General features: G+C 44.5%; 1 protein-coding gene across 3 annotated transcripts in view; it reads left to right on the top strand.

Moving 5' to 3' along the window:
* Positions 1 to 27,005, top strand: part of LOC120942980 (interferon-induced very large GTPase 1-like) — a 37,115-nt gene extending 10,110 nt beyond the window's left edge. For 2 of the 3 annotated variants that reach the window (XM_040355993.1, XM_040355991.1), the window contains 12 exons: positions 1,059 to 1,193; positions 2,122 to 2,223; positions 4,964 to 5,083; positions 7,236 to 7,352; positions 12,169 to 12,249; positions 12,360 to 12,521; positions 15,933 to 16,061; positions 16,146 to 16,307; positions 18,545 to 18,757; positions 20,823 to 20,906; positions 22,032 to 22,088; positions 22,211 to 27,005. In XM_040355993.1, coding sequence (XP_040211927.1) covers positions 1,118 to 1,193; positions 2,122 to 2,223; positions 4,964 to 5,083; positions 7,236 to 7,352; positions 12,169 to 12,249; positions 12,360 to 12,521; positions 15,933 to 16,061; positions 16,146 to 16,307; positions 18,545 to 18,757; positions 20,823 to 20,906; positions 22,032 to 22,088; positions 22,211 to 26,703 — 5,796 coding nt within the window. In that variant the 5' untranslated portion in view covers positions 1,059 to 1,117 and the 3' untranslated portion in view covers positions 26,704 to 27,005. The remainder of the gene's footprint in view (positions 1 to 1,058; positions 1,194 to 2,121; positions 2,224 to 4,963; positions 5,084 to 7,235; positions 7,353 to 12,168; positions 12,250 to 12,359; positions 12,522 to 15,932; positions 16,062 to 16,145; positions 16,308 to 18,544; positions 18,758 to 20,822; positions 20,907 to 22,031; positions 22,089 to 22,210) is intronic. The other variant, XM_040355992.1, reaches the window with a different exon arrangement.
* Positions 27,006 to 27,765: the final 760 nt, after the last annotated feature.

Genomic DNA, 27,765 nt, shown 5'->3' with positions numbered 1-27,765 from the left:
TGTGACCCGACGTGATTAACGTTTTTTACGAACGGCGCATGCGCCGTCCGTGTACATATCCCAAAGTACGCCGCAAGAACGTATTGGTTTCGACGTGAACGTAAATTACGTCCAGCCCCATTCACGGACGACTTACGTAAAATGTTCAAATTTTGACGTGGGAACGACGGCCATACTTAACATTGGCTACGCCACCTAGGGGGCAGCTTTATCTTTACGCCGGCGTACCTCTTACGGAAACGGCGTATCTTTACTGCGACGGGCGCACGTACATTCATGAATCGGCGTATCTAGTCATTTGTATATTCTACGGCGAACTCAACAGAAGCACCACCTAGCGGCCAGCGTAAATATTGCACCCTAAGATACGACGGCGTAGGAGACTTAGCCTAATTTAAGCGTATCTGGTTTCCAGAATACGCTTACATTTAGGACGGCGTAGATTCAGAGTTACGACGGCGTATCTACTGATACGCCGGTGTAAAGCTTTCTGAATCCAGCTATATAACTTTTGCGCAAACCAATCAATAAACGCTTATAGACATTTTTTTTTTTTACCAAAAATAAGTAGAAGAATACGTATCGGCCTAAACTGAGGAAAATAAATACATTTTTTATACATTTTTTGGGGATATTTATTATAGAAAAAGTACAAAATATTGGCTTTTTTTTTTTTAAATTGTCCCAATTTTTTTTTGCGCAAAAAATAAAAACCGCAGAGGTGATCAAATCCCACCAAAAGAAAGATCTATTTGTGGGGAAAAAAGGACGCCAATTTTGTTTGGAAGCCACGTTGCACGACCGCGCAATTGTCAGTTAAAGCGACGCAGTGCCGAATCGCAAAAAAATGGCCCGGTCATTGGGCAGCCAAATCCTCCTGAAGTGGTTAAAGGAGAACTCTGCTCTCCTCTCAGTCCCTGTCTTGGAGAACGCCGGGGGGGCGCCCGACATTGTGATTTGACCCCACACAATAGCTCCCCTTTAAATTCTTTATTTATAGATTATTTATATTTTATGAGGAACAAAGTGTGACTGTGTGCCTTTCGCTGTCTTAATAGGATGGAAAATATTCTGCAAACGACGAAAACCCAAGGACGAAGAATCAGCTGACATTCTAATGGATGACGCAGAGTTGGCAATGGCTGAAAATGTTGGCCTCAATCAACCCGGGAAAAAGGGGAAAAAACAAACAGGTGCGAGCAACAAAAACACAACACACTTAGGCATGGGCACAGTGAGACATGCGCATGGACACAGTGAGGCATGGGCACAGTGAGACATGCGCATGGACACAGTGAGACATGCGCATGGACACAGTGAGGCATGGGCACAGTGACACAGTGAGGCATGGACACAGTGAGACATGCGCATGGACACAGTGAGGCATGGGCACAGTGACACAGTGAGGCATGGACACAGTGAGACATGCGCATGGACACAGTGAGGCATGGGCACAGTGAGACATGCGCATGGACACAGTGAGGCATGGGCACAGTGAGACATGCGCATGGACACAGTGAGGCATAGACACAGTGAGGCATGGGCACAGTGAGACATGCGCATGGACACAGTGAGGCATGGGCACAGTGAGACATGCGCATGGACACAGTGAGGCATGGACACAGTGAGGCATGGGCACAGTGAGATATGCGCATGGACACAGTGAGGCATGGGCACAGTGAGACATGCGCATGGACACAGTGAGGCATGCGCATGGACACAGTGAGGCATGGGCACAGTGAGACATGCGCATGGACACAGTGAGGCATGGACACGGTGAGACATGGACACGGTGAGGCATGGGCACAGTGAGACATGGGCACAGTGAGGCATGGGCACAGTGAGGCACAGTGAGGCACAGTGAGGCATGGACACAGTGAGACATGCGCATGGACACAGTGTGACAAAGTGAGGCATGCAGATGGACACCCTAGGCTTATACTTGAGTCAATACGTTTTCCCATTTTTTTGTGGTAAAATTAGGTGCGTTGTCTTATATTCGAGTATGTACGGTAAGTTGTGGAATGTATATTTTTTGTATGGAAAAAAAAATGGAAAATTAATAAAGAAATGTATAAAAAAAAAAAAAATACTTCACTTAAATTTATCCTCGCCCTACAGAAAATGTCTCACAACGTGATGACCAAAGAATCCCACTATTCCAGAATAACCACGAGAGTGAAAGTGGGTCGTCATCGGGGACCGGGCTTCATCCGCTCTCAGGTATGGTGGCGCACGGCGTCCTGTACGGGTTGTAGAGCCCGTTCACTTTTTGATGGAGTGAGGAAGTGTTGAGAACCTCTCTCATTGCTGCCTGTCATGGTGGGATTTGTCCCAGTGATGATGGGATATCCGAAACTCTCTCTACAGATGTCAATTAGAGAAAAGAGTGAAGAACCCTTTCAATGGGGTTGTGGGAACATCTACTGTATCTATGGGAAGTTCTTCTATCATTATGGCGCGGTTTCCTCTCACTTCCTGTTATGTCCACAGAACCGGAGGTGAAGGGAAATCTCCCCAATGGGACGCAACAATAAAACCTGACAGAGTTTTAGCCATTCCCTTCTCTATGCTAGAGATATATTTAAAGTATAACTAAAGGCCAAACTTTTTTTGGGGGGGAGGGGGGGTTGGGATAGAGTGGAGATGGATTAGAACCCCTGTCAGTTTTTTATCACTGCCTGTGTCCCCATTATCCACTCCAGCCCCGGACCATTTGGCTGGCCAAAGACCAGAGGACTCTTTGCGATACGGCACTGTGTCGCAATTGCGCGGTCGTGCGACATGGCTCCCAAACGAAATTGGCGTCCTTTTTTCCCCACAAATAGAGCTTTCTTTTGGTGGTATTTGATCACCTCTGCGGTTTTTATTTTTTGCGCTATAAACAAAAACAGAGCGACAATTTTGAAAAAATAGCAATATTTTTTACACTTTGCTATAATAAATATCCCCCAAAAAAATATATAAAAAAACGATTTTTCCTCAGTTTAGGCCGATACGTATTCTTCTACCTATTTTTGGTTAAAAAAATCTCAATAAGCGTTTCTTGATCGGTTTGCGCAAAAGTTATAGCGTCTACAAAATAGGGGATAGATTTATGGCATTTTTATTAATATTTTTTTTGTGGTATTTGATCACCTTTTTATTTTTTCCGCTATAAACAAAAATAGAGCGACAATTTAAAAAAAAAAAGAATATTTTTTTACTTTTTGCTATAATAAATATCCCCAAAAATCTATAAAAAAAAATCACAAAATGCGCAAAAGTTATAGCGTCTACAAAATAGGGGGTTAGTTTTATGGCATTTTTATTAATATTTTTTTTTTACTAGTAATGGCGGCGATCAGCGATTTTTATCGTGACTGCGACATTATGGCGGACACATCGGACACTTTTGACACCATTTTGGGACCATTGTCATTCATACAGCGATCAGTGCTATAAAAAATGCACTGATTACTGTAAAAATTACACTGGCAGTGAAGGGGTTAACCACTAGGGGGCGCTGAAGGGGTTAAGTGTGTCCTAGGGAGTGATTCTAACTGTTAGTGGGTGTGGCTACATGTGACACATCACTGATCGTTGCTCCCGATGAGAGGGAACAGACGATCAGTGACAGTGGGGTAGATTCAGGTACAGCTGTGCGCTCCTTACGGAGGCGCAGTGTACCCTTTTTACCCTGCGCCTACGCAAATTATTTGCGCTACGCTTCATTCACGAAGCAGTAGCCACGTAATTTGCGTGGGCGCTCCTAAAAAATGCCTTGCGTAAGGGCGCCTAATGTAAATGATCCCGTAGGGGGCGGGAATCATTTAAATTAGGCGCGTTCCCGCGCCGAGCGTAGAGCACATGCTCCGTCTGGAAACTTTCCCGACGTGCATTGCGGTAAATGACGTCGCAAGGACGTCATTTGCTTCAAAGTGAACGTGAATGGCGTCCAGCGCCATTCACGATTCACTTACGCAAACAACGTAAAATTTAAACCTCGCGACGCGGGAACGACGGGTATCCTTAGCATTGGCTGCCCCTGCTTTTAGCAGGAGCAGCCTTACGCGAAACCCGATGTACGCAAACGACGTAAACTGCGTACGCAGGGCTCGTGTAACGTTGTGAATCGGCGTTAGTATGCAATTTGCATACTATACGCTGACCACAACTGGAACGCCACCTAGCGGCCTGCGTAAGAATGCAGCCTAAGATATGGGGGCATAAGAGCCTTATGCCACGTATATCTTAGGCTGCAGTCGGCGTAACGAGCTCTCTGAATCAGGAGAAGTCGTTACGCCGGCGCAAGTAAGCAATTGCGCTGCGTAACTATGGTTATGCAGACGCAATTGCTTCTTGAATCTGGGCCAGTGTCGCTAGGCAGAACGGGGAGATGCTTGTAACACTGCAGCTCTGTGACCCGATCGCGGGACACCGGTGGACATCGAGTCCGCGGGTCCCGCAGCTTGCGGCAGGGGCGCGTGCCCGCATGGCGGGATTTTTCAAGTGACGTAAATATACGTTACTCTGCCCAGCCGTGCCATTCTGCCAGCGTATATGTGCAGGAGCCGATCATTAACCGGTTAAGGGGATTCATCCTCTATATTTTTCCTCTTTACCATTATCATTGAAAGTGAAAGAAGATTCCAAATATTGGGTTGTCCCCAGAAAAGTAATACAGGAGAAATATTCCAATGAGGACACTAGTTCTGGTGAGTTGGGGGGTCCGCATGGACCTCCCTTAATTTGCAGTTAATTTCGATCACTTCCTGTTTTGGCTATGGGACAGGAAGTGAAGGGAAATCTCCACAATGGGACCCCAGATGGTGAAAATAAATCTGACAGGGGTTATAACCCTCCCTTGCTCTATCCAAAATGGGGGGGGGGGGGGGGTTTTATAGTCCTATCGTTCTACTAAGTGGAACTTTTGCACTTCCGATAACATTATGAAATCTCTCTATAATTCTTGCCTCTCCAGCGGCAACTTCTCACACTACGACTAATAAAAAGTCATCTGTACAGAGCGGTTCTGTAAATTCAGGACTGAGCGAGCGGCAGAAAAGACCACCAGCGATACCAGGGACTCAGGAGACGGCCAGTAAGTCCATTTTCACAAAAAAGAACATAAAAGTTCATTCCGTTCTGCATTCTGATTATTTTATTTTTGTACCTTTTTTTGGGGAAAATTGATTTTATTAAACCTTTTTTAAATAAGAGAAAAAAAAAAAACAGTCCAATCAACGACAGCAGTATACAACCCCATGATAAATCTCACCAAGTCGGTGAGCCTATCTAACATAATCCACAAAATCCGGCCACTCCCCCTCTTCCCAGATGTGCAACATTTCTAAAAAGTAGACATGTGCAGACTGGAATATTTCGTTTCGTTTATTCGTTTTCGTTTGAAAAATACATTTATTTAGTTACTCCCGAAAATCGTTTTGATTTATTTTGTTTTTCGTTGGGGAATAGCTTTCGTCCGAAAATCCAATAATACATGGTTTCTGTCGAATGGTCAAAAGAATATTCGCCGGAACGTCGAATCTTTGTTAAAATATTCGACGGAACGTCGAATCTTTACGCCTAATCGTACATTTCTGTTCGAATATTCCGCCTACAAGAATTCTAATGTTGTATGACTGGTAATAATGTCGAATCTATTCTCTATAATGTCGGATCTATTATTTCTATAGTGTCGAATATTTTCTCTATGATGTCGAATCTTTTCCCTATAATGTCGAATCTCTCTATATCAAATTTTTACCGCAACGAAAACGAAAATAAAGCATTTTTTATGTCGGATCTTTCGGTTTTCGTTTCTTGCACTTTCGTTATCGTTTGTTAAAACGATACCGAAAAAAAAATATTTTCGGATGAAAATGCATTTTAACGAAAACGAATGCACATGTCTAATAAAAAATGCATAAGAAAAAAAAGGACAGTTGGCCACTCCTTTAGGTACACCTCGAGTACAGAGCATTGACTACATAAGACAAGAAGGCATCCTTGGCTAATTCCCCGTACACCAAGGTTCGGAAAACCCAGAGCGCCAGGTCGCATTTGTGACTAGATTTAGAGGCCTGGCGCCTGGGGAGGCACAGCTGGGGTATCCTGTCCCTGTGACCCCCCCCCCCCCCCCCCCGGCGCGATTTCATTGGGCCGCGCCGGCCAGTAATTGAGGCCACGGTTTTGCGGCCTTCTGAAGTCCTATGCTTCTATCTGGAATCTGGCGCCCTCATGTGGTGGCCGTTGGTATGACAAGACAACCAACAATATTAATGGAGCTTCCCCTGCCTGTTTTCACACGCCGCCCATCTCCTTCCTTTTACTTAGAACCCCCAAACATTAAATATATTTTTTATTCTAACACCCTATAGAATAAAATGGTGGTTGTTGCAATACTTTCTGTCACACCGTATTTGCGCAGCGGTCTTACAAGCGCACTTTTTTTTTATTAAAAAATATGACAAAGTTAGTCCAATTTTTTTTTTTATATTGTGAAAGATAATATTACACCAAGTAAATTGATACCCGACATGTCACGCTTCAAAATTACGTCCGCTCGTGGAATGGCGACAAACTTTTACCCTTTAAAATCTCCATAGGCGACGTTTAAAAAATTCTACAGGTTGCATGTTTTGAGTTACAGAGAAGGTCTAGGGCTAGAATTATTGCTCTCGCTCTACCGATCGCGGCGATACCTCACATGTGTGGTTTGAACACCGTTTTCATATGTGGGCACAACTCACGTATGCGTTCGCTTCTGCGCCCGAGCTTGGCGGGACGGGGCGCGCTTCTGGCTCCTAACTTTTTTAGCTGGCTCCTAGATTCCAAGCATATTTGTCAAACCCTGCCGTACACACGACTGGTGTTCCCGTCGAAAAAAAAAACAAAAAAACAAGGGTTTCCCCGATAGAATTCCTGTCAAGCCTGCCTTGCATACACACGTTCACACAAAAATCCGGTGAACTTTTGACTGCCGAGAACGCGGTGACGTAAAAGATTACGACGAGCCGAGAAAATTGAGTTCTATGCTTCTGAGCACGTGTCGATTTGTTTCCGAGCATGCGTGTGTTTTTTTGCGCATCGGACAAGCATACAGACAAACGGTTTTCCCACTAGGATTTTTTCCTGATGGGAAAAAAGAGATCCTGCTCTCTTTTTTTTCCGCCAGTTTAACGCGTGCGTTGGGGAATGTTGTGCTTTAACTTTTGTAAGTATATGTCTCAGACAAGCCCTTCATCCAACAGGCAACGTTGATGGAGCTGCTGGGCACAGAAACCGAACACGGAGTGACAGACATTCAGAGGGATCCTCGAGCAGATCCCGATCCTCATCAGGAAACCGCAGACACCAGACACACTCAGGTACCTGTCCCTGTATGTAGTATTTAGAGCGAGCGCGCCCATTGGAGGATTCCCCTTCCATCCCTGTTACATCTCAACATTTCCGATTTTCCTTCAGAATGGTGACCAGGACAGGGAGAGCCCATCTGCCCATCAGGGATACATAGAGCAATAAAAACCTCACCACACGATACCAAACTATAGCAACATTTACATTTTATATACCGTATTTGCCGGCGTATAAGACGACCCCCTAATTTTCCAGCTAAAATGTTGGTTTTGGGATATACTCGCCTTATAAGACGACCCCCCTTCCCACTAGTCATGCCTCGCCTCACCTCACTGTGCCATTACATGCCTCACTGTGCCACCATTACATGCCTCACTGTGCCACCATTACATGCCTCACAGTGCCACCATTACATGCCTCACTGTGCCACCATTACATGCCTCACTGTGCGACCATTACATGTCTCACTGTGCCACCATTACATGCCTCACTGTGCGACCATTACATGTCTCACTGTGCCACCATTACATGCCTCACTGTGCCACCATTACATGCCTCACTGTGCCACCATTACATGCCAGAATGTGCCACCATTACATGCCAGACTGTGCCACCATTACATGCCTCACTGTGCCACCATTACATGCCTCACTGTGCCACCATTACATGCCTCACTGTGCCACCATTACATGCCAGACTGTGCCACCATTACATGCCAGACTGTGCCACCATTACATGCCTCACTGTGCCACCATTACATGCCTCACTGTGCCACCATTACATGCCAGACTGTGCCACCATTACATGCCTCACATTGCCACCATTACATGCCAGACTGTGCCACCATTACATGCCTCACTGTGCCACCATTACATGCCTCACTGTGCCACCATTACATGCCAGACTGTGCCACCATTACATGCCTCACATTGTCACCATTACATGCCAGACTGTGCCACCATTACATGCCTCACTGTGCCACCATTACATGCCAGACTGTGCCACCATTACATGCGTCACTGTGCCATCATTACATGCCTCACATTGCCACCATTACATGCCTCACTGTGCCACCATTACATGCCTCACTGTGCCACCATTACATGCCAGACTGTGCCACCATTACATGCCTCACTGTGCCACCATTACATGCCTCACTGTGCCACCATTACATGCCTCACTGTGCCACCATTACATGCCAGACTGTGCCACCATTACATGCCTCACTGTGCCACCATTACATGCCAGACTGTGCCACCATTACATGCCAGACTGTGCCACCATTACATGCCTCACATTGCCACCATTACATGCATTCGTCCAAAAATACGAATTAATTAAGGTCGAATCTTTCAATTGAAGGCTTATGGTGTTTGTGGAATTTTCTGAGAAGATTCAACAAAGCAGCTAAACTGTACGACGCCGCGATCGTACAATGCTCCGCCCACAAGCTATAGTAGAATTCTAATGTTGTATGACACTATTGATAATTATATTTATAAATTATTATTACTAGTCAACCAACATTAGAATTCTTCTATAGCCTATGGGCCGAGCATTCAACCTTAAATGTCCGCTCGCTGCGATCGTACGTTTTTAGCTGCTTCGTCGAATCTTCATGTCTCTGTAATGTCGAATAATCTCGGACTAATAGAGTTAAAGGAGTTGTAAAGAATTTATTTTTTTCACCTTAATGCAATCTATGCATTAAGGTGAAAAAACATTTGATGGTGCGGCCCCCCCCCCCCAAGCCCCCGTTTTACTTACCTGACCCGTCGAATGTCCCACGCTCGGCTCTGAGATCCTCTTCGCCGCTCAGCCTGGCCGCTGATTGGCTAGAGCGGATGGATTGAGAGCAGCGTAGCCATTGGCTGGTGCTGCTGTCAATCACATCCAGTGATGCGGCACGCCGAGGGGCGGGGCTGAGTGATACAGCGAGCAGCTATGGCCGCTCGCTGTATCACGGGAGCGCGCCCACAAGGACTCACCACCATGCGAGCGCTCTCGCATGAATGTGGTGAGTTCTTGCGGGGAGGACCAGAGACAGCCGCCGAGGGACCCCAGAAGACGAGGATCGGGGGCCACTCTGTGCAAAACGAACTGCACAGTGGAGGAAAGTATAACAGGTTTGTTATTTTAACCACTTGACCACCGCCCCATGTCAAAAAGACGTCCTGTTTTGAAAGTTGAATATCTCGGTAACGGCAGCAGCTGCTGCCACAACCGAGATATTCATCTTTTCAGGGGGCGGTGGTGTACACGATAATGGCGGTCTCCGCGGCGGATTCGCCGCGAGATCGCCGTTATCGGTGGCGGGAGAGGGCCCCCCCCCCTCCCGCCGCTCTCCCGCGCCCTCCGCCGCTTACCGGAGCCGTCGGTAGCGGCGGAGGGGATCGGATGTGTCCGGCAGCTGAGCGGGGACGGGACTGAAGGAGAAATCTCCTTCACCCGTCCTCATAGCTCTGCTGGGCGGAAGTGACGTCAAAACGTCAGTCCCGCCCAGCCTCTTAAAGAAACATTTTTTTTTTTGTCATTTTAAAAAATGACATTTTTTTTTTTTTTTTTTTGCATTTAAGTCTAAATATGAGATCTGAGGTCTTTTTGACCCCAGATCTCATATTTAAGAGGACCTGTCATGCTTTTTTCTATTACAAGGGATGTTTACATTCCTTGTAATAGGAATAAAAGTGATCATTTTTTTTTTTTTTTTTATTTCAGTGTAAAAAATTATAAAACTAAATAAAAATTAATAAGAAAACCCAAAAAAATGTTTTTAAAGCGCCCCATCCCGACGAGCTCACGCGCAGAAGCGAACGCATACGCGAGTAGCGCCCGCATATGAAAACGGTATTCAAACCACACAAGTGAGGTATCGCCGCGATCGTTAGAGCGAGAGCAATAATTCTAGCCCTAGACCTACTCTGCAACTCAAAAAATGCAACCTGTAGAATTTTTTAAACGTCGCCTATCGAGATTTTTAAGGGTAAAAGTTTGACGACATTGCCACGAGCGGGCGCAATTTTTAAGCGTGACATGTTGGGTATCATTTTACTCGGCGTAACATTATCTTTCACAATATATAAAAAAATTGGGCAAAATTTATTGTTGTCTTATTTTTTAATTCAAAAAAGTGATTTTTATCCAAAAAAAGTGCGCTTGTAAGACCGCTGCGCAAATACGGTGTGACAAAAAGTTTTGCAGTGACTGCCATTTTATTCTCTAAGGTGTTAGAAAAAAAAATATATAATGTTTGGGGGTTTTAAGTAATTATATAGCAAAAAAAACTGTTTTAGTGTCGTAAACACCGAATCTGAAAAATTAGCCTGGTGGGAAAGAGGTTAAAGAAAAACATTTTTTTCCTTTAGTAACCCTTTAGAGCCGGTTCACACTGCGACGGCACGACTTCGGGGGCGACTCTGCAAGTCATCCTGAAGACGACTTCAGAGGCGATTAGCAAAATGACTTCTGTATAGAAGTCAATGCAAATCGCCCCGAGCCGCCCCCGAAGTCGTACAAGAACCTTTTTCAAAAGTCGGAGCGACTTGCGTCGCTCCTATTAGAACGGCTGTATTGCAAAGAATGTGAACTCAGTGTGAACCAGCTCTTAAAGTGGAGGTTCATCCGAAAAGTTAATTTTTAACCTTAGATTCATGCTCATTTTGTGAAGGGGAATCGGGTGTTTTTTTTAAATCTAAGCAGTACTTACCGTTTTAGAGAGCGATCTTCTCCGCCGCTTCCGTGTATGGTCTTCGGGACTGGGCGTTCCTATTTGATTGACAGTCTTCCGACAGGCTTCAGACGGTCGCATACATCGCGTCACGATTTTCCGAAAGTAGCCGAACGTCGGTGCGCAGGCGCCGTATAGAGCCGCACCGACAGTTCGACTTCTTTCGGCTACTCGTGACGCGATGTATGCGAACGTCGGAAGCCTGTCGGAAGACTGTCAATCAAATAGGAACGCCCAGTCCCGAAGACCATACCCGGAAGCGGCGGAGAAGATCGCTCTCTAAAACGGTAAGTACTGCTTAGATTTAAAAAAAAGCATCCAATTCCCCTTCACAAAATGAGCATTAATCTAAGGTTAAAAAATTTTTTGGGTGAACTCCCGCTTCAAGGTTAGGCACATTCAATCGCAGGTTCAATAGACACAGATCGCTATTGTCAGCGTCATGTCGAATCTTTTATCTATATTGAACTGTTGTCGCAACTAAACGAAAAGAAAGCATTTTATATGTCGGATCTTTCGGATTTCTGATTCTGCGCGCGCGTTATCGTTTGTTAAACGGAAGCGAAAATCCCCAAAATTCAGACGAAAAATAATGCACATGTCTACAAATGATTCCTCCGGGCTCATATTCCCATCTCTGGACTATTTGTGTTCCCTTATCTAAGCCATATCTGCATCTTAGGCCTCGTACACACGACGGGACATGTCCGATGAAAACGGTCCGCGGACCATTTTCATCGGACATGTCCGCTGCCGGATTTTGGTCTGATGGCTGTACACACCATCAGACCAAATTTCCCGCGGACAGCGAACGCGGTGACGTGGCCGCGCCGTCGCCGCGACGACGTGCGCTCCCCTGGAAGGTCAATGCTTCCACGCATGCGTCGAATCACTTCGACGCATGCGAGGGCTTTCGGCCGAGCGGACATGTCCGGTGAGTCTGTACAGACGACCGAACATGTCCGACGGACCAGTTTCAGCAGACATGTTCGGTCGTGTGTACGAGGCCTTACTGTTCATTACAAAAAATAAATACATCAATAATTAAATTAAATAATGGAATAAATATAGACCAATAACTATTTCCTTTTACATCTAAGATGCTGCACTGGCATACGACATAACAAGACAATCTGACCCGAGCTCCGGTACGACACTGCACTCCGCAGAACACATTGAGGGTAAGAAGCCAAAAGCTCAAGTGGTGGTGGGAAAAATGATTGCTTCAGGCTCATTTGACCATCTCTGGGCTATTTTGTTACATCCAGATCTAAATCTATCTTTGTTGCAGGTAAAAAGAGATTGGAAAAGCAGAACCAGGTTGTGTTACCAACATACGTGTCCGTGGGTTCCTCGGTGGACATGCCTGAATATGATCCACAAATCAACACTACAAAAATGTTTGAAAAAAGACAAGATTCCAGAGGAGACCCAGACAGGAGCTCACAAAGAGGTAACTCTTTATTGAACTGTCTCTATTGCCGCGTACACACGATCGTTTTTCGGGGTTGTAAAATATGACGTTTTTCAGGGTCTAGAAAAAAAACTATTTTTTTTCAACCCGATCATTAAAACGGCCTTGCCTACACACGATCGTGAAAATAAAAATGCTCTAGCAAAGCGCGGTGACGTACAACACGTACGACGGCACTATAAAGGGGAAGTTCCATGCGGATGGCGCCACCCTTTGGGCTGCTTTAGCTGATTTTGTGTTAGTAAAAGACGATTCGCGCTTTTTCTGTCTGTTACAGCGTGATGAATGTGCTTACTCCAATAGAAACGCTAGTTTTACCAGAACGAGCGCTCCCGTCTCATAACTTGCTTCTAAACATGCGCAGATTTTTTACGTCGTTAAAGCCCACACACGACCATTTTTTACAACCTTAAAGCGGGGGTTCTCCCTTAAATTTTTTATTTTTTTTTCTAGCATATCATTCAGCATAGTAGCGCGACCTACAGTATGCCTTTATATTTTTTTTGGCGCCGTACTCACTGTTTAATCGCGTAGTAACGTTTCAGGGGAATGGGCGTTCCTATGCAGAGGGCTCGTAATTGACGGCCGGCTATGGCACGTCACGCTTCACAAAAATAGCCAAAATAGGTGTTTGCTCTTCACGGCGCCTGCGCAGTCAGCTCCGATGTCTGTGCGCAGGCGCCGTATAGCGCCGTGAAGAGCCGAGACCTACTCCGGCTATTTTCGTGAAGCGTGACGCGCCATAGCCGGCCGTCAATCACGAGCCCTCTGAATAGGAACGCCCATTCCCCGCGGGGAGTCTGAAACTTTACTACGCGATTAAACAGTGAGTGCGGCGCTAAAAAATATATAAAGGCATACTGTAGCTTGCGCTACTATGCTGAATGAGATGCTATAAAGTTGTTTTTTTGGGTAAAACACTGCTTTAAAAAACGTTGTGAAAAAGAAGAGCGTGTTCGAAAAAAAATGTTGCCCATTTTTTAGAACCCGAAAGGGGCCAAAAATGACTTCTCACCAGGCGTGGGGCCTCTTGTAATTTGGGGGGCCCTCCGCAGCTTTGCGGGGCCCTAAGCGGCTTACATAGTGAGCCTATAGGGCGGATCGGCCCTGTGCAAACCCTTTCTTTGGTTGATACACGAGCATTTGAGATTGTGTAAACTGTGTATTACTCAAATATCTTCATATTTTTCAACTCTTTGTGAAAACCTGAAATAAAAATGAATCTGTTTCTTACTCATTTGTCCCAAAACCATTTTGCTCAAGAGCTATTGTTTTTCCATGAAAAATAAACAGTTGTTAGCTTTTCTAAAGAATAATTAATAAAGCCGTGCTGTAAACAAATGAGTGAAAAATATATATGTGAATATATAAAGAGTGACTAGTTAGTCCATAAGTAAAGAATGGGTGTGTGTACACCACCAATTGATATATTAGTCCATAAACCACAAATGTATGTATGGTAAGGTGGTCCTTATCACCTGAAGTAAAACATTGCAATACTATATACTCTATTTTAACCTATATAGCTATTGCATATATGTATCAATTGTATATCCCTAGAATTGCTAGACTATCGAGAGTATGCTAGGCCTAATGATATTAAGTTAGCTATGAAGACAGACACATATGCTAGTAAACAATATCCTATTTATTTCCCAAGAAAATAGGAATATCACACACTAACAGCAGATATCTATAGAGCCTATAACAATAATAAAACAGTACATATACTTAACACATCCTCTAGGTAGAATCTTTGTTGGCTGAGCTCAGATGTTAAAGAGGGCTCTCTGTTTCAAACAGTCCTATTTAAAGAACCTCAGTCGTAACTCATTCAAACTCCCCCCATTGCCAGCCCCATTTGCTTTTGGACCAATCAGAGTGTTCACAGGACAATCCTCCTCAATAGATTATATTACTGACTGTCCTGTCATACTTGGCCTCTGGGGGCAGTATTGCCCATATCATCTCCAATAGCTTGCTGACGTTTGATCATTGCCATTACATATTTTGGCAGTTACACCTCTCTTTGAAGCTTGTTTGCGGAGGGGTTAATCAACTGATTGGAGCCGCTAGTATCATGTAAAGTTAGAGGCTTAATTGGCTACATTCTAACCGGGGGGGGGGGGGGCATCCTGTCCTTCAGGAAAAATTACAAGCATCAGCCTGGCTGACCATTGGGAATGAAAACAGATATGTAGAAAATCCAGAAATTAATTATATTAATTCATGTTGCCTTCCAACATCACCAAACAGACATGTGCAACACCACCACATGAAGTGCAAGCTTACCGGAAGACAAGCTATGTGAGCTTGCGGCTATAAACCCCAGCCAGGGCCTTTATCCAGGAGGTTCAGGAGCAGCGACTCGGGATATATGGTGTATAAAGGAAAACCACAGCAGATAGCCAGGGATGGTCAATCGCTCAATAATCACGAACATGAACCAGTCATTTACCCAAAAATGAAAATGAACTGGACATCGTGTAAAATCATAACTTAAAGGGGTTGTAAAGGAATTTTTTTTTCATAATAAGCATCCTTTACCTGCAGACATTCCTCTTTTCACTTCCTCATTGTTCGTTTTTGCTCAGAAGTTGCTCTATTTCTTCTCTGTTCTGTTCACTTCCTGCTTGTCTGATTGTTACTCACCACCGTGAAGGGAGGCTTTACTGCGGTGGTCAGTGACGTGCTCGCCCCCTCCTGGGAACTACATCTGTGCGGCAGGACGCTCTCTACGTGTTAGAGACTTCAAGGAGGTGTGAATTCCTGGGCGTGCCACAATGCATACTGGGAAATGTAGTTCTTACATGAACGAGCGCCGCAAACCAGGAAGTGAATGAGAGAACAGAAACTAGGACGCCGGAGGTGATATAGATGAAGGCAGTTAATAGGTATTTACGCATTTTTTAACAGAATCTTTACACTATTCCGTCTGTCTACCTTGCAGACATTAATTTTAGGCAAAAAAAGTTTTCCTTTACAACTCCTTTAAGAGCTTTTGATAAAATAAAGGTTGCACTTACACGAAATATGAATAAAAACAGCAGAAGTTTTAAAAGCCGGCCGGCTAGGGAACACCCGTCCACTGCAGAGATATAACGCGAAGACATCAGCACGTCACTCCTCCCGACGCGCGTTTCGTCACACTCTGATGTCATCCTGTGTGCGTTCCCTTTTCTAAGCTTCTCTAAGCCATATCTGCATCTTCCCATTCATTACAAAAAATAAATAAATTATTGAATTCATTATTTAACAAATGGGATGGGGGTGGGGTTATTCTTAATCCTATTGGGGGAAACCCCCCCCCCCTTTCCGAACTCTATTCTAAAACCCTCTGATACTTTTACCTTTACAGTTTTTCTATTTTTTACTTTTACCATGAATTAGATTATGAAAGGCAAGCTCCAGAAAAGAAGCCCAGAACCAATGTACGTGAACGGGATTCCATAAGCTATTCCAATGAACTGGATACCAGTGGGACCTCATTACAATCGGGAGTCAGAAGCTCAAGTGATGGTGAGACAAATATTCCTCCCAGGATCAAATTCCCGCCTCGGGACTATTTTGTGACATCCAGGTATAAATCTCTCTTTGTTGCAGATAAAAGGAGATTTGAAATGCAGAATCAGGCTGCGATAGCAATGTATGGGTCCGAGGGTTCCTCAGTGGACATGCCTGAATATCCCCAACAAACCAACGCGACAAAAGTTTTTGAAAAAAGGCAAGAGTCTAGGCAAGACCCGGACAAGAGCTCACGAGGAGGTAGGATTGATTGATGCTTCGGTAGTACGACCTGCAAATTTCATCATTTTTTTTATTCATCTTTCCCAAAACCCTTTTTATTTTTAAAAAACATATGAAAAACAGATCTTTATCACGGGGAAAAAAAAGGGGTGGAGAAACGAGAAATACATAAAACAGCTGTATGCAGAGAAGTAACATTTTCAGATACCCCTGATCCATACCAAAACACAGGGGTATACTAACTTTCGGAGAGTATTGAGAAGAGTTCAGCCTGATTGGCGGAAGGTCTCGCACCTCCCGGCACCCCTAACAGGAGCCAGGGATGGACTGGCCATTGGGACTACAGGGAGTTTCCCGGTGGGCCGATGGCTCAGTGGGCCGGCTTCAGTGACAGCGGACCGCCGCCCCCCCTCCGCTCCTCTGTTTCTCCCTTCCCGCAGCACTCACCTCCTCTCCCTCCCCGCAGTGCTCACCTGGGGGGAATAGAGAAGCAGGGGGAGGACCAGAGGAGCAGGGGGGAACAGAGGAGCATGGGGGAGGGGACAGACAGCTGACTCAACAGCTATGGCCTGGGAGTTTCTCACTTCTGCCTAATCTTGTCCCATAAGGGGGGGGGGGGCACGGAACTGATTCTTTGCCCCGGGTGAAATAATGTCTAGCTTCCCCACTGGTACTGCCTATAAAAGTACCAGCGCCAGCCGCTCTACTCTAATAAAGCTAGTGAAGGGGGAGAGGGGGCTTGGGTGGCCGGGGGGTGGGGAGTGCGGGAGTTGTCCGGCCGCCATGAGAGAGACCTGTCAAAGTGGGCCAGTCTGGATGAAGTCCAGGGCCAAATATTTGTCCCTGTCCAGCCCTGACGGGAGCATTTTGTGCCGTAACGGGAAAACCCCCACCCACCATTCCCAGCACGAGCCCCCTTCGACACGGAAGGGCATACCGTCAGGGTATGTGGAACAGGAGTAAATAAAGCAGAAGGCTTTTAATTCTCTACCCAACACTTTGAACATTAATGGGGCTGTAAAGGTAAAAAAAATAAAAAATCCTAAATATCTTCCTTTACCTTAGTGCAGTCCTCCTTCACTTACCTCATCCTTCCATTTTGCTTTTAAATGTCCTTATTTCCTCTGAGAAATCCTCACTTCCTGTTCTTCTGTCTGTAACTCCACACAGTAATGCGAGGCTTTCTCCCTGGTGTGGAGTGTAATGCTCGCCCCCTTCCTTGGACTTCAGGAGAGTCGGGACGCCCACTAACACACAGCTCCGTTCTCTATCAGCAATGTAGAGAGCATCCTGACTCTCCAGTAGGTTCAGGAGAGGGGGGGGCCGCACTCTGTCCCCCCCTCTTTTCTGCGGCCGGCCAGGTCAACGTGCTCGGATAACGGGTTAGGTTATGGATATTTAGGTGGAACCGCACGTCATTTTTGTTTTAAATTGACGGCGGGGTTCCCCTTAATATCCATACCAGACCTAAAGGGTCTGGTTATTGAATTTGCGGGGACCTCCGCGCATTTTTTTTTGTTCTAAAAGTCCGTGTCCCATTGACTACAATGGGGTTCGGAGTTCGGGTTCCCGAACCCGAACTTTTGTTTTTTAAGTTCGGGTTCGGACCCGAACCCGAACATCCAGGTGTCCGCTCAACTCTAATAGTAATCACATGATCAGGGACCATTCTGATTGGCTCCCAGTCCTTCATGGGATTTGGAGCTGTCACTCACAGCTGGATTTGCAAGACAGCAGCTGTACACTATCAGCTGTTAGCTGTCAAAGTAATGAAGTAACATAGGAGTGTGCACAGGGTGTGCCGGATGTGCCTAGGCACACCCTAATCACCCCATGTGCATTAGCATTATCCAGGAGCAGCACCAGGTGGGTGGTTGGGGGTGCCAGTGGCCACTGTAAATGCCCCCATTATATGAAAATCTAGGTTCACCTTTAGGAACACATTACACTCGTATTTAGGGTGTATAGTAATATGCTCCCAATCAACTGGCTCCCACCACCAGTGCCCCTTCCTGTGACAGAAGGTGGTGTTTATGTGTTGTTTTTGAGCTTTGGGGTGCAATAGGCTGCGCACACCTATGCTTGGCAATGGGAATCATGCTTAGGGGTGCTAATAGACAGACTGGGGACGGGATGGGGTTCAACTTATATTGGGGGGGGGGGGAAACCATCCCCCTTTACCCACCCTATGCTAAGACCCTGGGGGAAATTTTACCTTTACAGTTTTTCTATTTTTTACTTTTACCATAAATTAGGTTGTGAAGGTCAACCGCCAGAAAAGAAGCCCAGAACCAATGTAGATAAATTGGATTCCATGAGACATTCCAATGAACTGGATACCGGGATGTCCTCATCGGGATTCAAAATCTCAGAGACAAATTATTCCGCAGTGGACGGATATCAACCAATTGACGCTACACCAGCTTTTGAAGACTGCAGAGAAGACCCATACAAGAACCCACCGCAAGGTAACCTTTCATGAGATCTCTGAAAGTAACTCTGACTCTGATAGTTAACCACTTAACCCCCGGACCATATTGCTGGTCAAAGACCAGAGCACTTTTTGCGATTCGGCACTGCGTCGCTTTAACTGACAATTGCGCGGTCGTGCGACGTGATTCCCAAACAAAATTGACGTCCTTTTTTTCCCCACAAATAGAGATTTATTTTGGTGGTATTTGATCACCTCTGCGGTTTTTAGTTTTTGCGCTATAAACAAAAATAGAGCGACAATTTTGAAAAAAAAATAATATTTTTTAACTTTTTGCTATAATAAATATCCCCCAAAAATATCTAAAAAAAAAATGTTTTTCCTCAGTTTAGGTCGATACGTATTCTTCTACCTATTTTTCGTTAAAAAAAAATCGCATTAAACGTTTATTGATTGGTTTGCGCAAAATAGCGTTTACAAAATAGAGGGTATTTTTATGGCATTTTTATTAATATTTTTTTTTTTACTAGTAATGGCGGCGATCAGCGATTTTTTTCGGTACTGCGACATTATGGCGGACACTTTCGACAAATTTTGGGACCATTGGCATTTTAATCAGTGCTATAAAAATGCATTGGATTACTATAAAAATGTCACTGGCAGGGAAGGGGTTAACACTAGGGGGCGAGGAAGGGGTTAAGTATGTTCCCTGGGTGTGTTCTAACTGTAGGGGGGTGGCCTCACTAGGGGAAATGACTGATCGCTGTTCATACATTGTATGAACAGAAGGTCAGGCATTTCTCCCCCTGACAGGAACGAGACATCGCGGGTGCCCGGCGGCGATCACGCCCACCTGGCACGCTCACGGGAGTCAGGGATGAGATCGCTGATCGCCGCCATTACTAGTAAAAAAAAAAGTTATTAATAAAAATGCCACTTTTGCGCAAACCAATCAATCTTTTTTTTTTTTTACCAAAAATATGTACGTATTGGCCTAAATTGAGGGGAAAAAACATTTTTTTTATATATTAATTGAGCATATTTATTTATTATAGCAAAAAGTATTGCTCTATTTTTGTTTATAGCGCAAAAAATAAAAATCGCAAAGGTGATCAAATACCACCAAGAGAAAGATCTATTTGTGGGGAAAAAAGGACGTAAATTTTGTTTGGGAGCCACTTCGCACGACCGCGCAATTGTCAGTTAAAGCGACGCAGTGCCGAATCGCAAAAAAGCTTTAACTGAAAATTGCGCGGCCGTGCGACGTGGCTCCCGAACAAAATTGACTTCCTTTTTTTCCACACAAATAGATCTTTCTTTTGGTGGTATTTGATCACCTCTGCGGTTTTTATTTTTTGCGCTATAAACAAAAATAGAGCGACAATTTTGAAAAGAAAAAGCAATATTCTTTACTTTTTGCTATAATAAATATCCCCCAAAAATATATAAAAAAAAACTATATTTTTGGTATAAAAAAATAAATAAATCGCATAGCGTCTACAAAATAGGGGATAGGTTTATGGAATTTTTTTTATAATTTTTTTTTTATTAGTAATGGCGGCAATCAGCGATTTTTATTGTGACTGCGACATTATGGCGGACACTTTTGACACTATTTTGGGACCATTAACGTTTATACAGCGATCAGTGCTATAAAAATGCACTGATTACTGTGTAAATGACACTGGCAGGGAATGGGCTTAAACACTAGGGATGGATGAAGTGGTTACGTGCGTCCTAGGGAGTGATTTCAACTGTGGGGGGGGGCGGGGCTACGAGTGACACGACAGTGATCACTGCTCTTGATGAGAGGGAGCAGTAGATCAGTGTCCTGTCACTAGGCCGAACAGGGAAATGCCTTGTTTACATTTCCCTGTTCTGCAGCTCAGTGACACGATCGCAGGACATCGAGTCCGCGGGACCCACGGAGCACGCGGCGGGTGGCGCATGCGCGCCCACTATGGCGCGATTTAAAGGAGAAGTACAGGTACGTCCCTTCGTGCAGCCGTGCCATTCTGCCGACGTTTATCGTTGTGGAGCAGTCGGCAAGCGGTTAAGATAACAACATATAAATAGACTGATATTCTGATTTCACTTGTAAGGTGACTATGAAGATTTAAGAAACCGCCCTACCGAAGCAGAAAATGGCCAATCAGATGAAAGAATGGACATCGACCAATTTACAGGTAAAATATAAATATAGCACATAACAATAATAATAACAATGATAATATATTGTAATAATAATATTGGCCAATATATACCGATCACTCGAAGTAAAAAAAATCTGGACTTTTTATGCTCCATTTTATTGATATTAAAGCGGTAGTTCACCCTCCTTAAGAACAATGCAGCATAAAATCCGGCATAGTAGCGCGAGCTACACTATGCCGGTCTTAATTTTTTTATCCCGGTACTCACGGTTATATCGTGCATTGACGATTCCGTCTGCCGCGGGGAATGGGCGTTCCTAGCAAGAGGGAGGATGATTGACGGCCGGCTCTGGCACGTCACGCTCCCCGAAGACAGCCGGAGTAGGTCTCGGCTCTTCACGGCGCCTGCGCACAGGCTATGCGCAGGCGCCGTGAAGAGCCAAGCCTATTTCGGCTATTTCCGGAGAAGCGTGACGTGCCAGGGCCGGCCGTCAATCACCTTCCCTGTCCATAGGAACGCCCATTCCCCGGAATCTTCTATGTAGGATATAACGGTGAGTACGGGAAAAAAAAAAATTAAGACCGGCATAGTGTAGCTCCCGCTACTATGCCGGATTTAATGCTAGAGGGAAAAAAAAATTCTTTTTTTTTTTTATATAGGGTGAACCCCCGCTTTAAAGGGTCTATTTATAAAATATATTACCATAGAAATGCATTTCCACAGCATCCACAAATAACCCCCCCCCCCCCCAATACGTCTAATATGTTTACGTCCTATGGTCATCGGCTCCATCTAGTGCCCATAATGTGGTATTTACCTGAAAAGCTCCAATCAGCAGAATACCACATTATGGCCACTAGATTGGCCATTTGGCTGCAATGTGCAATAATCTCATTTCATTAGATAATTTATGAGGGCGTGTCTAGGGCCAGGATTAGGGGGCGGGACATGGTAGGGGTTGGGCGGGGCAACTGGTGGCAAGTACGCCTTGAGGCCTGGGTAGTAGCTCAGGACTTGAAATGTTGAGCCCAGACATATACTGTACATTCACATCATTCCCTATCCTCAAGGAGCTTATAGACTAAAGTCTCTAACTCACACCCACACTGGGGCCAATTCAGACAGGAGACAAGTAACTTACCATCATGTCTTTGCAGTGTTGAAGGAAACCGGAGTACCTGGAGGAAAGCAACGCAAGCAAACGCACATTCCAGGTAGGTAGTGTCATGGTTTGACCCAATGACCCTAGTGCTGCCAAAAAACGAAAAAAGCACGAAACTTTACAATCACTTTAACTATCTTTATTTACATCAGATTTGTATTCTTTTGTTTCAAGACTCTATAAAGGAGATGTTTCTCAAGAAGCTCATGGCTTTGGATGTCACCGCAAGAAACATTTGTCCTCCGGACAGAGACATGGATGCATGCTTTGATTTTAACAACGAGGACTCTGATGATTTCGAGGATCCTGATGCCTACAACCCTCTGGATGTCATTTGTGATGTTCTTCATGACTCGGATACCTTCTTACAACAAAAGATTGTCTCCAAAATGTCCATGTTGCAGTTTTCCCTCCCTCTGCTGCTCCCCGATGATGACGGATCATCCTACACCTTCATGTTGTGGGCGATGAGAGACATTGTAAAGAAGTGGAAACCACAGTCACTGGTGGACAGTTCAGGGTTTGCAGAAGGCAACTTGGTTAACATTTCAATGCCAATTTTCTCTTTCTTCAGACTAGGGGAATGCAGCTTATCAAAGTCAAAGCTTCTAAATCAAGTATTAAGCCCTCCTCAGTTCATTCAAAATTATTTTGTCCATAGGGACCTGCCTGGTGGAAACGCCCAACGCCTGTGCTCAGACGGGCTGGTGGAAATGTCTTGCTATTTTCCAGCAGGACGTGGACACTCAGATATTTTTTCAGAACCTGTCGGCTTCCTTAACCTGAGAGGGGATCTTGAGGGCCATTCGGAACAGTTTGATTTATTATCAAGGGTATCAGCGGCTGTGTTTGTGTTTATTGAGAGTATACAAGATAAGCAATATGATCTGTTATCAGACTTGGTAAGCCAAAACCCACACTTCTTCTTTATTGTGAACTTAGGAGTTGGAAACAGCGATATTCTTGAATTCCTTAAAAGTTTATCGACAACACATAACCTAAAAAAAGAGAAATTTATTGTTAAAAACCGAAATGTCAATGACACACAAGTAGTCAAGACTTTACAGTCAAAGATAAAAGCGCTGATCGCAAATACCACGGTAAACCCAACTCTAGAGCAAATTTCTCAGAGAGTTTCTAAATTACATTTCCATATTGATGAGAATTTTAGCGAATGTGAGGAAGCAAGGGAAGCCGCAACGACAATCACCAGTCAGATAAAGAATGTCCTGGATTATAAAAAGAAAATGATGAAACTACAAGGTGATCTTTGGAAACAGCTGACTAAGATCGAGAAGGAAATGTGTAGAATGAGAAAATTGGAGGACAGAGACGTGGAAGAATATCAGTCACAGCTCCGGGAAGACCATTTCCAGCTCCGTAAGCAGCAAAGAAACCAAAAGATGGCCCCTGGTGTGAAGCAATTTCAGGATGCCCTGAAAAAATTTACTCCAGCAGAGCGAAAAGTATTCCTGAAGTGGCTGAAGATACAACTAGACCAACTTGGAAGACATCAGCTTGCAAAATTAAATGATGAATACCGAGAGCTGTTGACGGATGTGGCATCAAATGCCAATGCCTTTATGGAAATTGATCAGAAATTAGCTGATGGTTCGCTAGGTGTTGAACATTTTATGCGCGAGTTGGGGCAGTTTTATGAAGTAGAACATTCTTTAGGGAAACAAAAAATGGGGAGGCTCTCAAAAATAGCTGCTAATCTGTTGTTGGATGGGTTTCCACTGGAGTTGATAGATGGCGATGCCTCCAACATACCCATGCAGTGGATAACCGATGTCCTGAGTGAGCTAGAAATCATAACAAAGAGAAACTGCACAGTTAGAGTAATTACTGTCCTAGGAGTGCAAAGTACAGGGAAGTCCACCCTTCTGAACACCATGTTCGGCTTGCATTTACCTACATCTAGTGGCCGATGCACTCGAGGAGCCTTCTTGACTCTCCTTGATGCAGAAAAAATCTTTGACGAGAAGCTGGGCTGTGACTATGTTATGGTCATTGACACTGAAGGATTAAAATCCATGGAACTAGCCTCTCTTGATGGCAGTTATGAACATGACAATGAATTGGCGACAGTAGCAGTTGGGTTGAGCGACATCACCATAGTTAACATGGCCATGGAAAATACAGAAGAGATGAAAGACATACTTCAGATCGTAATCCATGCCTTTCTGCGGATGAAGGAAGTAGGGAAGAAGTCCAGCTGCCAGTTTGTGCATCAGAACGTGAGCGACGTGTCTGCTCATGTGAAAAACCGCCAAGCCAGAGAAAAATTTCTCGAACAGCTGAATGAAATGACCAAGGTATCTGCAAGAATGGAGAACAAAAGTAGAGTAAGCACCTTCTCTGACATCATACACTGCGACATCGAGAGTAACTCCTGGTATATTCCCGGATTGTGGCATGGCATTCCACCTATGGCTTCCGTTAACTATGGCTACAGTGAAAATGTCCAGGAGCTAAAACACTCTATAGGAAAGTATCTAGAGTCTATGCCAGGAAAACCACAAGATATCAGACAGTTCACAGAGTGGATGAGAAGTTTGTGGGAAGCAGTGAAACATGAAAAATTTGTCTTCAGTTTCAGAAACCGCTTGGTCACAGAGGCCTACAACCAGCTTTGCATCCAGTACTCAGACTGGGAATGGAGATTTCAAAAAAATAGCCATGACTGGATGATTAAGACAGAAACTCTGATCTTTAACCTATCATCTGATCAGTTGGGATCTAAAACGTGGGACAGGATAAAAAGCGAGATGAACTGTTTATTGGACGAAGAAGAACGGGTCATGGCTAGATCTCTAGAAAAGTACTTTACGGATGATTGCGACAATGCCCATCTTTTGGAGATGTTTAAAAGTGATTTTTTCCAAAGCATCAAGTATCTCAGGAGAAACCTCGAAAATTGTCTTCTCGGCAAATGTGATCTGACAATCAACATCCAAAAAGAGAAATGCCAGATCGAAGCTGTACAAGAGAGATATATTGGAATCATCGAAGAAAGCGTGTCGGACATCATGGACAAAATAAGGAAGAATGAGTACTCAGTAAATGAACAACAGTTAAACAAAGAATTTGAGATGATATGGGCAAAAGCAACATCCACTTTACCACCGCCAACGTTAAAAAAACGGAACGTCGACCTGGCAATCATTCAACAGCTGAAACGAGACATGCAGTGTGATGACAGTAGTGTTATTTCAAAACTAAATGAACTTAAAAGCCTTAATCAATATAAAGGAGAGGACTTTTCTATTAATAGAAACTATCTCCAAGTTGATTCCAAAGAAGAGAGGGATTGGGCAAAAGATCTTGCCTTGTCTGTACAGAGAAAATGTAAAGAAAAGGTAACAGAAATTGCAAATTCCAAGACTGACTTTAATGAAATGTATTCTCAGGAACTGCTGAAAATGATCAATAACAACCTGAACCAGCCTAAATTTGAAAATCTTCAGACGACCAAATTGTTTGAGCTGGACCTTAAGCTTTGGGTTTTAGGAAATGCGGTCGTGACGTTTCAGAGAATGCATGAAGAGTTCGTCCGGCGTAATGATCCACAAAGCTACCTGGAGGAGATGAAACCTCAATACTTCTCCACGTTCATCAACATGTTTGAAACAAGGAATGAATGTCAAAGAAGGGCTAAACAATTGTGTACGGTGTCTTTAACACCAGCCATCCTGGACCACATCAACAGGTGCCTTGGCAAAGAGATCGTGGATGACGTTCTTCAGAAAAACGGCCCTCAGGAATTCAAGAGTCGGAAAATCTTACAACGAGAGGTGCTCAAAACATTGCTTAGTGATGGCTCTCTTGAAAAATATGCAGAATACATCAACAGCTATGAAGATTTCATGAAAAGATGGATCTCGCAATACCTTACTGAGCATTATAAATGCCGAAATACTATTCATGTTTTGCAAACAAAAATTCTGCAGAGTCTTTTGATAAAAGTAAAAAAAGCTCTTCAGGATGAAAAAACTCTTCAAGCCGAGACTATATTTGACTTCTTAGCTGAGTTTTGTAACGTTTTGAAGAAAGAACTTGTGATTTCACAGAACAATATGAAAGTCGTCATATTTGAAAACAAGTTGAGTACTATTAAGCAGTTTGCTCGTGAGATTGAATTGTACCTATCTGACTTAGAAAAACTGGTCGAGCGAGACATAAACTCACGAAACATAGAAACAACTTTTTTACATTTGACGCTGAAACCTCAGGATGAATTGTTCATGAAGGTGATTGGATGCGGCAAGCAGTGTCCTTTCTGTAAAGCCCCCTGTGAAGCCGGAGGAGGGAATCATAAAGAACATTTCGCATCTGTCCATCGGCCGAGAGGGCTAGCCCAACATGTCAACGAAAAAACCAAAGCTCTCGACCATTCCATATGCTCTTCCAACGTCATTTCTAATAAGACTTTTAGGAATGCAGAAGGGAAACCCCACCCTTATAAAGATTACCAAAAATATTACCCAGACTGGGCTATCTACCCTGACACAACTGCCGACGGCTCGGATTACTGGAAGTTTGTTCTCGTTGAGTTCAATAATTCTTTTGCCAAACTGTACAATGCCAACCCGGCCAATCTTCCGGAAGACTGGCACAGACTGACGAGGGAAGAAGCTCTCAAGAGCCTGAATAAAACCCAGTGAGCTAAGAGGCTAAGAGTAGATTATTATATAATGTAATACAGATTAATCACTAATCGTCCAGCCCTGTGCCGCGTACACACGCTCGGATTTTCCGACAACAAATGTTCGATGGGAGCTTGTTGTCGGAAATTCCGACCGTGTGTAGGGCTCCATCGGACATTTGCTGTCGGAATTTTTGGGCAGGTGGTTAACAGTGCCTTGTTTGCTCCAAACATAAGGGCCCATATTCACAGACATTGGCACATATTTATGCCGCCGTAGTGTATCTTTTGTACACTACGCCGACGCAGCGCAGAGAGGCAAGCACCGAATTCACAAAGCACTTTCTCCCAAATCTGCACTGGGTTTCTAAGGCGTAAGCCGGCGTAGGTGGAAGTGGGCGTGAGACATGCAAATGAGGCGTGACCCTATGCAAATGATGGGCCAAGTGCCAGACAGATACATATAACGAATGCCGTCCCGTGGCCGCATCCCAGTGCGCATGCTCAGAATCACGTCGAAACAACTGCCTAAGATACGTCTTATCACTGCCTACGACGTGAACGTAACCTACACCCAGCCATATTCACGTCCAACGTAAACTACGTAAAATACGACGGCTTGTGTTCCCTGGTCCATACTTTTGCATGGGTTGCGCCTCATATATGGGGAATAACTTTACGCCGGACGTATGACTTACGCAAACCGCGTATATTATGCCCTGGGCGCAAGTATACGTTCGTGAATCTGCGTATCTCCCTCATTTGCATATGTGAATAGAAAATCAATGGGAGCGCCAAATACGTCCAGTGTAAATATGCCCTGGCGTAGGCAAGTTACTTTGGTCGGATGAAGCCTATTTTCAGGCGTATCTAGTTTTGTGGGCACGGCGCACAGATACGACAGCGCATATTTGCACTTATGCAGCGTATCTCGAGATACGTCGGCGCAAGTGCTTTGTGAATCCGGGCCAAGGTTTACAATTGAGGCCAAACGGTTCAATCTTTGTTTCATCAGACCAGAGAACCTTGTTCCACACAGTCCAGGGATGGACTGGCCATTGGGACTACAGGGAGTTTCCCG

The sequence above is a fragment of the Rana temporaria genome, chromosome 6 (assembly GCF_905171775.1).
Source record: "Rana temporaria chromosome 6, aRanTem1.1, whole genome shotgun sequence".
In the NCBI taxonomy this organism is placed as follows: Eukaryota; Metazoa; Chordata; class Amphibia; order Anura; family Ranidae; genus Rana; species Rana temporaria.
The sequence above is the reverse complement of the archived record's forward strand: the minus strand, read 5'-3'. Positions and strand labels throughout refer to the sequence as shown.